At 43.4% G+C, this 11,600-nt stretch overlaps 1 protein-coding gene and 1 long non-coding RNA gene across 2 annotated transcripts; one reads left to right on the forward strand and one right to left on the reverse strand.

The window, feature by feature from the left end:
• Nucleotides 1-205: 205 nt before the first annotated feature.
• Nucleotides 206-1,106, reverse strand: LOC128887703 (uncharacterized). The gene is made up of 2 exons (XM_054143903.1): nt 740-1,106; nt 206-654 (listed from the first exon to the last, which is right to left on the reverse strand). Exons 1-2 carry the CDS (start codon nt 888-890, stop codon nt 206-208), a joined length of 600 nt encoding a protein of 199 aa, XP_053999878.1. The 5' UTR covers nt 891-1,106.
• A 7-nt stretch (nt 1,107-1,113) lies between these two features.
• Nucleotides 1,114-2,472, forward strand: LOC128888134 (uncharacterized). The gene is made up of 3 exons (XR_008460188.1): nt 1,114-1,141; nt 1,262-1,361; nt 2,056-2,472. It is a non-coding gene; the product is annotated as an uncharacterized LOC128888134 (long non-coding RNA).
• Nucleotides 2,473-11,600: the final 9,128 nt, after the last annotated feature.

Here is an 11,600-nt window from a genome sequence, read left to right on the forward strand (position 1 = left end):
TTCAAAGAATACTGTTTGAGTTGATCAATGGAAAACCCTCTTCGTGCAAACAAATCCTGTCCAGTCTGTGAAATGTTATTGCAATCAAGTGGTAAAAAATGGACAAGATTATCTCTACGCATAAAAAGGTAATCTTTACTATTGAATATTACAGGTAATGGAGTGAGATCAGTAGTATCAGTTGTTTGTCTGTTGGAGTCTAATATTAAAATTTTGTTTTTTTTTCAGAGTCGTTAACGGTTTTTTCACCTGGGATCCTCCACGCGGTCTTGGTCGCGAAAAAGTTGGATATGTGCTGAGCAATCACTAGGTTCCCCGGGGACCTCTGCCGTGACATTGTCGTCAACAACCTACTGGGCATCACAGCCTCCGCTACAGCACACTCCGAAAAACAACCAGGCTCGTCAGCCTCTGCCACGACAACAGTCGCAAAAACAGGCTCCCCACACTTCTGCCGCGATCCAAGATTACCCAGGTCTTGCAATTCTGGCACCCTTATTGGAAACGGACTACCTTCAATGACATCGGGAGCGGGTGCCCGGGGTACAGTCATCCCGTCCAACCGATCGCCCAAAGGAGGCTCATCACTCCAACCGGGGTGATCCCTTAGCGTTAATATTAGCTTGAATACATTTATTCCCAACAGAGGGCAAACTAACATGATGGGAACTTGTATCAGCTTTGTCTGTAATGTCATGTCCTGTAGCTTGAATACATTCATTCCCAACAGAGGGCAAACTAATATGATGGGAACTTGTATCAGCTTTACTTAAAATGTCACATCTGTCATCATCATCAGAACAAAAGCATTTTTCCACATTAAGGTTTTCCATTAACTCTTTTCCTTTTTCTTTTGCTCCTCCATCCACCCAAAAAATTGAAGTTATCATTTCCTCATTACTATAATCACCAAACGGTCATCAACTCTGCTCGTACAAGTATCTGGAACCGATAACTGGTCTGCGCAGTCCAGCATCTTTTCCAAACGCTTTGAGCAAGGTATCTACCTGTTTCTGAATTTCAGCTTTATGAATCAATGGAAAACGATACTGTTTGGTATTAATTGGTATTTCATCAGTAGTTACTATGGAGTGCTGACTGGCGTAGAACAACCTAATCTATCTGCGGAAAGGTGAAATTGGTAAAGGAATTTATTGATTATTTCTAAAATACTAACTTTCTCAATTTCGTTATTATGCTCAAAATTGAAAGTTTCTACCAACTGGGCAAATCGCTGTGCATGCGCATTTGATCGATTGAGGTTAGAGTCCGTTTCTCGAGATGAACGTTGTGCAGGATTCCTAACCTCGAAATCCTCTAACTCAACAGGGGGTATATTTAGGACAAGTTTATCAGTGGTTGTTTGCGAATCGGCTTTCAAATGACGCGCCGGGAGGCTGCCGGCGTCCCATCGATCAGTCATCGATCGACAGCGGGCGCTCTTAACCAGCAAACAAGATTTCGGCCGAGTTTCGGAACGCGCAACGGCCGCGTGCTCACGCCACGTGCGCTGAGCCGCCATTGTGAATCTCGAATTCAACGAAAACGCATCGCGCATAGCCTTTGAACAGTAAACCAGTTTACTCAAGTACAGCTTAAAATCTCTAATAAGACTCATCCCGGAGTGCGTTGAAATGGAAGTTCTACTCATTAGTGATAAGCTCAGTGACCACAGGAGGCAGAATTTATAGATTAACTGCGCCAGACGGTGTAGCCAGCTCATCGAACGGAAACACTCTCTTCATCGTCTCCGCCAGCTTAATCATCGACTGAACATCTCGTTTTTGACAGGTAGCTCATAAGTGATTTCAATAACACCTTGACTCACTTATTGTATCGAATTGACGAGAATAAAGTTTTATATTTCAACCAAGACCGAGAGTATTCACTTCTGCAGTCCGTGCGAACCCGACACCAGTTCGCGAACAGTGGTGGTATTAATTACAAATACTTTCGTATACCCATTCTCTTGAGCTGCCAAAACCTCTCCCATATAAACCCCTGGACCAACGTCCATTCTTCTTGTATATCCCGTTTCATTTTTATTCTTTACAGGGACTGAAATTAGGACCTTAGTGCGTGGAGGAATATCGAATGATGTAAATGCTCAAGAAGATTGTACCCGTTTCCCAACGTCAAAACTATTCGGAAGCTTGTCTCTGAATATCACCGTAGCATCCTGTTTCTCGAGGAAGGAAACCCCAACAATTCCAGTTTGCTTCATTAAAAAATCAGTCTCAACGACTTGGAAGTTAATGGGGATTTGATTGATAGGGATAATAACCTCACCACAAGTCTGAATCATTCCCGGACAGATTCCAGTAAGATTAAGAACAATTTGTGTTTTTTAAATTTAATAGTGATCCGGTGTGTACAAGGAAATCGGCATAACATCGCAGAAAAACCTGTTGGACCGATACTATTCGAGCGTCATCTACAATATCGTTAGATGCTTGCGGTTTGATCGTATGTTATATCACATCCGTGTAAAGATGCTTAGTTAGATTTAAGTAACAAATATATATATATATCTTTCTAAACTAACTAAAGCACGTGTTGTATACTGCCCCTCCTCTAACAAAACCCATGTTCCAATCGAACTATTAATGAACTGGGCTCTGAGAAGTTTGGACAGTGGGCGATACAACAGTATATATGCGCGCAATTAAGGGTTTGCCATGCGATGCGCTTGTTCGAGGGCCCCTGTTGAAGTTTAAATCCTGTGAAGACTCTGCGGGGGAAAATCCGGATGTCCTGAATTTAGAAGGCGAGTTTTTACTAAAGCACCGTTCTTCAGTATGCCCGCTTTTCCTACAAAATCCACATTTAAGCGTTCTATGGACATTTAACTCTGAATACATTTTCTTTTGACTTTTACAATGCTTACGTGTGTGTCCCAATTGATCGCAATTGAAACACCTGCGAGCCGAAGTATGTACTACACACACTCTTGAATTATTACCAAACGAGTCTGAATTTAAAGGCAGCTTTAAACTCATAGAAACTCAAACTCCCTTGCCAATTTCGATGCAAAATTTATCATGGACTCCAAATTATCTGCCTGCTCAGTAATCATTAACATTCTGATGTTTACCTTAAATAAACCCCTCTTAAATCCCGTAATCGCCGATCTCTTAAGAAGAACCCTGACCCCCTCGGATTGCTGAAGATCAAAGTTCTCTTTGCCGCCGTAAGTCCCCTATCCAATATTTCATTAACCCATGCTCTATAACCCTCAACACTCTCCCCATTACCCCATTATTTTTAACTCATCATAAATTCGATCTATATCAAAATACTGCACAAAAATAGATTTAATTATATTTATCAATTCCTCTAAAGTATTCGGCTCGCAGCTGTTTGCGATCAGTTGATCCACATGCCCACATATCTTATTCCGTATTAGAGCTAGTAAATTAATCCTATCCCCAGCCCTGACTCGGGAATTCGCGAGATTACATTGCCTGATAAATTTGGTTAAAGAACTAGCTTTACCATCAAACATCGGGACTAGATCAGCGGCCATTTTTAACAGCATAAACGCAATTTCCGAAACACTAGAAGGTATTTCTATATTTCCAGTACTAGACGTATCTAAGGATGAATATTCACTACTTATAGCCGAAGAATTATTTTCACGCAAAGCAACCTGTAACGGCACTCCACCCATTTCATCGCGCTGTTCTAAAATAGAAATCTGATTATTCGCGGACAACTGTATTCCCAAATCCTCAGTCTCAAAAGAACCACTACCACTCAAGGCTCCTCCCTTTCGCCCTTTTTTGAACTTTCTAATTCCCGTAATGTACGGAGGCATTTTTTTTAAATAAAATCCGAAAAATTATATATATTTATATGTATAAGCTTTGCGGGCGGAAAAGAGCGAATGTATATATATTCCTCATAGTGTAGAAATTACTGGCACCCAGTTGTCGTTATATATATAGTAATTTCTACACACCAACCAACGATCCCCTCCCCAGTATCCCTGGGCAGCATCGACTGAGTCGGCACATCCACCGCTCCGTGGTGTAAAGGACATCACAAACTTCGCAAAGGAGTTTATTTCTAAAGAAAATTTCTGGTGGGAAAATGTTATATTTGCCGATGAGAGCAAATTTAAGCCAAATACAGAGTTTCAAGCTACGAATGCGAGGTACGATAAAACACGGAGAAGGCAGTGTAATGGTGTGGGGATGGATTTCGACTTCCGGGATTGGCAATTTAGTTTTTATCGATGGCATCATGGATAAGAATGCTTATTTGAATCTTTTAAAAATCAATTTAAAACAAAGTGCAGAAAAAATGAGGATTGATGAAGATTTTAAATTTTACCAGGATAATGATCCTAAACATAAGTTGCGCATTGTCCAAGAATTTTTATTGTATAATTACCCCAAAGTTCTTCATCCACCTCCACAATCACCAGACCTTAATCCTATAGAAAACTTATGGGATAAGTTGAACCAACGGATTCGCAAGACACCCATTCGTTTTAAAGAAGAACTTAAAATTAGGCTTCAAGAAGAATGGGCATCCATTTCAACAGAATATTTAAAAAAAATAACTTCTAATATGCCGAACCGATTGAGACATATTATAAAACAAAAGGGATTTGCAACAAAATATTAATGTGGAACATATAATGTTTAATTTTAATTAATAAATGTTATTCCTCATAGTGTCCGAATATTTTTGTGACCCGAAAATGCGGTATTCTTTCATTTGTTAATTGTTATTATGTAATTTATGTAAATTTTTGAATTAATGTATATATCTTTAATAATATTAATACATAATCTATTATTGGAAAAAGTAACGAAGATGATTGCTTTTTTAACTACGATATTAAGCCATAAAGCTAACCATATAATGGTGTCCGAATATTTCTGGGAGTCACTGTATATATGTCGTAGATATTAACGCTTAGCAGTAAGCGTTACATTGTAAGCCCGGAGGTCTCGGATGCCGAGTGGTCGCACGTGTACGTTTGGTGGGCTGCGACACTCGATCTGCCGCGACACATAATTGATTTCGGTTGCGCGCTACCGATACTTTTTGACGGCCGCGGTAATCAGAGTCGGTTCTTTTTGATGATGTCTGCACGTGGATGGAGTGACTCCGGTAGGATGAGCCCACCACGGAGTGTGGCAGAGGGGAATAAAAGTTCCTCGATGGCTTGAGATCGGGCGTCAGAAATCGTTTGATATTCAAAGAGAACGGTTGTTACTTGAGAAATCATAAGCGAGAATGAATCCTACCGGAGTCAACCCGTCGGATCACTCGGCAGCCCGACACCCACGAAAGAAGCGAGACACCGCCGAGGTGCGCGAGTCTTCTACATCCGCTCGCGAAACGACATATATATTCTATGTAACTCATTTATTAGATAATAGATGTATGAGCGTAGGTTAAGTTGATAGCAGACGACAGAAAACATGTAAAAGGGTGTAAGAAATAGCTGGATACATTGATAGCCGCCCCATGCCGAGGTGACGAAAACGTGGGTCAGGCGCGCATGGACGACCGGGCGCGACGTTGCGACGCCAGGCCCGGTCATAAACAACGTCGAAGGCCCTTCAAGAGCCTTCATTGACGAGGCTACGCAGAGACTTTCCCAGACCGGGAAAGTCACTTCTTGGCCAGCTATCGTCGTGAACAGAGCTCGTCGAAATAAAATATTGTTAAAGAATATTCGGCGATCTATTCTTGCATTTATTTACTCGTCTTACAAGTCAGAAGCGGGATAAACCACGTGCGTTGTGAGTTAACTTGCGAATTAACTCATCGCGAGTGTCACACGCAATTTCGAACGTTTTTACGCGATTGTGCGTGTACAAGTGCCACCTGAATACATCAGTGTCAGCAGTGAGGTTGTCCCAGTGTTGTGTACTCTTTTGTGGTTGTGTCGAGCGTAATAGCGAACAATGAGCCGACCCAAAGGAAGGCGACAACGCTTGCGTGATTGCTCACGGGGACGTCCACACGAACGTGAGCAATCGAAGGACCGAGTACGCGGAAGTGGAAAAGTACGAGATGATTCGCGAAACCGTTCGCGAGGTTATTCGTGAGATCGCTCGCAAGACCGCTCTCGAGGTTACTCTCGCGATCGAGCGCAGAACCGCTCGCGGGATTGTTCGCGAAATCGCTCCCGGAACCATTCGAGAAACCATTCGCGGAATCGCTCGCGAAACTGTTCGCGAGATTGCACTCCCCGTCGGCGACATTCGTCGAACAGTTCCGACTCGGAGAATCTGCGGAACACGGTCAGACGGCTCAAGCAGGTGCTGAGAAACGTGACGTATCGGCCCGTAAACGATGAATTTGTGGTTCCAAAGTTCGATCCATCGCGAGACAATGCAGATGTTGAGCAATGGGTGCGACAAGTGGACCGACTTGCGCACCGATACCGATGGGCAGACGACAACATATTACTCGTTGTCGCTCGTAATCTAAAGGGTCATGCACGTCGTGTGTACGACGAAGAGATGGCCAACGACCATACCTAGGAATCGCTCAAATCGTTCCTGAAACGGCGATTCAAGAAACCGTTGCCGTTTGCTCGGTTGCTACTGGAAGCCGCAACATACACGGCGAGCCCCGGACAACGATTGGGCATGTTACGCGCAGTCATTTTTGTTTTTATTTTTCTTGATTTCGTCGGCAGGAATGTGTTCGAGATGGTTTACCATCCCGAATTCGTTTTAATCGAACACAAACCTAGCCTTTGACGGTAGTTTATTAAATTCATTTTTGAACAAAATACACATTCCCTCCTTGAAATCAACGTCGTCACGCCACGTCCACCCTGCTGGCAGCGTTGTGCCGTGGAAAAATCTTGTAAAATGTAACATGTTTAGTATGACTGGATTGTAAAATAATAATATGTACGCGCTGCGCCGTGAGAATGTTATGTATCAATTATTATTAAGCGATATGAATGTTCACGCGCCGTGGGAACGGAAAAATCACACGTTATCAAAATAGATAAGAATTTTCTTCAAGCCAGATCGTTTTAAATTGCACGCCGAACTTCCGTCGCGAACCGCCAGAAACCACGTTTTTGATATAAGCGGTTCGCGTAACACCTCACACCACAGTACAGCGCGTTGCGAAACTTAGCACAGCGCTTCAATCTTCTTTCTCTTTCGCTCCCGTTGGCCGACCGCATGATACCCATGAAATTAAAACTCTTGAATTGGGTTGTACGAACAGCATAGAAGTCTTAGGATTTGGGCGGAGCACACGGACACCTTAGTCAGCCTAGGAGTCTACCCAATTAAAATCCACTGTCGTTAGGGCTGCACTCTGATTCGGCACCTCCGAGAGTGCAGTGCAAGCACTTTGCAAACATCGCACCGAGTTGCGCTCAAAGCAGCGAAGTCAAAATCACTTTTCATCGTACAGTCGCGTCGAGCGCGTGAATAGTCCGAGCGAACTATATTCGAGCAGCGTTGTGTACCGCGTTAACTCGTTTATATTATTAAAAGTGAGTGGTAGGCAAGGACTCTAGTTCCTCGTAAAAACAACTTAACTTTGTTCCTTAATTTTTCTAATTATTGAATTCATTTAAAATATTCTAATTTTAAATCAATTGTTTTAATTTTTCTCAAGTGTTGATTATCCGTTATTCCGTAATTCATAATTTTTCACGTGTCTGTGTGTGCTTCTCCCCTGTCCAGGCCATCCGACGACCAACGTCCGTGCGTGTCGATACATCGATAAATTTTACAGTAAATCTTGGTGGTGAGTGTTTACTCCAATACAATATTATTATATGTACTTTCACCTCATTGTGACCATTCGGAACATCAATAAATGATATTTCATTTCCGGGGGATCCCTAATTGATGTTCTCGGGTGGTATTTCCATTGATCTTTCATATAATATTATTCCGACAATTTTATTGTATTCCTATATCATATGAAATTACTGTTTCTGGTTTCTGGAATATCAATAAATGATATAATTCATTTCAGGGTAACCCTAGTTGATATTCCAGAAGCGAATGAATATATATATTTTCATTGTTTTCTTCTATACAATTTATGTTCAATTTTATATGAGTTAACTGAAAGATTGAAAGAGTGTGATCTATTATAAATATGTAAATTTCAAGGTCTATTCATTGGTTATTAAAATACACATCAGACAATGATATTTCAATAGTAAAATAGCTTTCAATATTTAATTTAAATTCACCGTTGAATCTGCTCGCATCCTAACCGTCCATCCTATTAAATACGAAAGAGAGATTCACATACGAGCCAGGGCCCGCTGTGACAAAGACCTGACCTTGCCGATAGGCAAGTAAAAAATATATATATATTTTTATTATTTAAAAATTATTTAAGCTGTGACGCAGGAATCTGTGTTCCACGTCACAGGCGACTTCTGTTTCGAAAAATTATCAGAGTTGCGAGCATTAAAACTGAGCATTCCAGACAGCTACCTGAAGGATGCAGTCATTGGCGGGATTGGGGATGAAAATATTGCCCGGACCATTCGGTCAAAAAAATACGATGACATCGACGAGCTGTATGCAGCTATGGACGAGATGGGGTCCACGGCCGGCGGTATATCAGCGGTATATCAGTCCGGGTACTATCAGGTACCGATGAGTGATGATTCGGTAGAGAAAACGGCCTTTATTACACCGGACGGGCACTACGAATTTGTACAATTGGTTCTCGATAAGTTGCGGGAACATCATTTGACCCTCAACGTAAGCAAATGTTCGTTCCTGATGACGACAATTGATTATCTCGGGCAAGAGGTAAGTGCAGATGGTGTAAAACCAGGGAGCAGGAAGGCGGAAGCCGTGATGGCCATGCTAAAGTGTTGTGCAGCCACTATTGAGTAGTTCCATGTTATGCCGTCAGACCGATAGTGATCTTGTAGCGTCGAGGTACGACACCGTGCCGCCGAGATTCCAACGCGGGATCACGGGGTGAATTATTGCGAGTTATTCCAACGGAAAATGAAAGGATGGGTAGGAGTTAGACAGGGTAATAAACATAAGCTCAATTGAGCCACTAACGAAGAAATTTAATGGCTCATTTAAGGGGAAAACCTTTTGGTAAAAAACCCATTGATGAATTATACATCAAGTCATTCGGTACAAATCACATACAATATCGCACTCAGAACAGAAACGAGTCAGAAATCGAACTGCAACGAACCTATGTGTGTAAGTGTGGGCGACGCGGGGGTCGGTGGTTCTCGCTGTGTCAGAGAGACCGAGCTCGTTACCGCGTCGGAGGCGAAAGATTCATGGAATTTATCGTCGAATATGTTGCATTGATGATGCAAGGCGAGCTGGATCGTCGCAAGTGTTGATCGACGGTGCGATCTCGTTTAGAACGGTCAGGACGTTGCTGGGAACGTCCTGCAGAGCGTTTGGCCGATCGGCTTTGTGTGAGATTAGACGTAGGCGTAGTGGGCTCGAATCCCGAACGGAGAAGGAGATGAGAATCGTAAGATGCGATTGTTGTGTGTGTTATCACGCAGCATTGGTGATTCGATCACCTTAAATGTGCTGTAGAAGCGAAATATTGCGGTAACACGTCGAAATAGTTCGAGTGAACGCGATGAGTTGCTGTATGCAACGATATGGATTCGGGTGGATGCGAAGAACAGAATTCTATGGGCAGATGCCAATATAGAAAGTGTATTATGCCTGAGCGTGGCTCGTTGGCATGAGAATCCTTGAAGAAGGTCAAGGGATGATCGTTAGGTTTGGAAGGAAGCTAAAAATGTGGACAAAGTCCGCCGAAATGGCGTCGCCACGTGGTGGTATGCGATCGCATACACGAGGTCGTATCCGCGTCGCGTAGGGTTTCGATAGCGAAATAAAGCAATTAACGCATCGGGCGTTGTTGAATCAAAGAAATAACACAATCCGTGAATCTATTGAACGCACAAACTCGCGGGATAGCAAGGTATAATTACACTGAATACGTCGATGGAACACGTGTGTTCGCGGGAGTCGGCGAGAGCCAAGTGTGCCACAAACGTAACGGAAGCCGCGAGGCACGTAGCATCGAACAAAAGAAGCGATGTTGCTTCATTTGTCGATTAGGCGTTCGCGCCGCATGGCGTGGCGATCGAATCTAGGGAGATACGCGTTCTTTCATCCGTTTTGTAGATGTCGCGTTAATCGCTGATATATGCGAATTAATTCGATTGGTTTTCCGCCGAATCCGCTAGGGCTCGACGGAACAGATGTCTAGCCGCTATAGTGCGTGCTAGCATTACGTGATTGTATGGATTCAGCGTGAGGCCACGCAGAGTTGCAGTCGAGAAACGGAGGGACAAAATCATCAATGTCAATGGAGCTCCCAGTATGTCGGCGAATGTCTTGCGAGGAGACATCGTTTTGAATCGTCGACAGCTGAACAGCGTGATCTACGTCGTCATGGGAAAGAACGAAAGGTCGAATAATCGTGGGCTTTCCTGGAAAAGGGGAGTATTGTTGTAGAGGGACCTTTTTGTTAATGAGAGAAAGGTCTACGCGGAAAATTTTGGACCAACAACAATAAACCGACTAGATACTGAGGCCAGTCTTTGATTGTTTGTGTTACAGAAAACGATGTAATCGCTTGAGGACAAGCGGAAATGCAGGTTGGACGAATGTAAGAAATAGCTGGATACATTGATAGCCGCCCCATGCCGAGGTGACGAAAACGTGGGTCAGGCGCGCATGGACGACCGGGCGCGACGTTGCGACGCCAGGCCCGGTCATAAACAACGTCGAAGGCCCTTCAAGAGCCTTTATAGACGAGGCTACGCAGAGACTTTTCCAGGCCGGGAAAGTCACTTCTTGGCCAGCTATCGTCGTGAACAGAGCTCGTCGAAATAAAGTATTGTCAAAGAATATTCGGCGTTCTATTCTTGGATTTATTTACTCGTCTTACAAGGGCGCCAGTAACTTTTAAGCACGTTAGAAAAATACAAGCCTCTTTTCCCTTCAACGGTTCTGGGGTAAGTGCCGTGCTGTTCCTCACAGTCCTCTTACCAAAAGGCAATGCCTTTCCCACTCCGTGGCCAGATCCTCTAGGACAACGTCTTTTTACTTTTAGGCAATGCAACGTCGGGTTGCTTGCCAATCGACACATCTGTTAGATATAAACAAACAGACCTTCGTCACTCGATTCTTAGTGCCGAGGCATCATCTCTCGCCGGCCAACCGCCCATGGTGGTCGCCTGGCGTTCATCAGGAATCCGCTCGGCCGTCCTGACCCTGCCATAAAACTGTCCCAGTACAAAATGCGACTAACTATTTATCGTAAAAGGTTCCTAAGGACGTTGACGCTACAAGCATATAGTATGAAAGATACAAGATGTAATATGTCTCGTGCAATAATTTACTAAACGGTTAGTCACGTTAATGCCAAATGGATGGATGGATGGATTCGGTTGCTTTCTCGCGGGAGTTGCGTTGTGAACCGCTTAGCGAATGATAACGCTCAACGAAGGTCTGGACAAAGTTAAAAAATTTCGAGGAAATAGTGATGCAATAATCCAAAAAAGTATACCAAGAGGAAGATAAAGGAGAGAGGAAGAGATGAGGAGACGGGGGGTGTCAGAGGACACCGTA

The sequence above is a fragment of the Hylaeus anthracinus genome, unplaced genomic scaffold, assembly GCF_026225885.1.
Source record: "Hylaeus anthracinus isolate JK02 unplaced genomic scaffold, UHH_iyHylAnth1.0_haploid 11989, whole genome shotgun sequence".
NCBI lineage: Eukaryota > Metazoa > Arthropoda > Insecta > Hymenoptera > Colletidae > Hylaeus > Hylaeus anthracinus.

Excerpts from the sequence above, each read along its gene's own strand:
- LOC128887703 (XM_054143903.1), bottom strand. The coding sequence starts at position 890 with ATGATAACTTCAATTTTTTGGGTGGATGGAGGAGCAAAAGAAAAAGGA. Across the intron at positions 655-739 it reads TACAAGTTCCCATCATATTA|TTTGCCCTCTGTTGGGAATA; the intron begins GTTTGCCCTCTG and ends CCATCATGTTAG.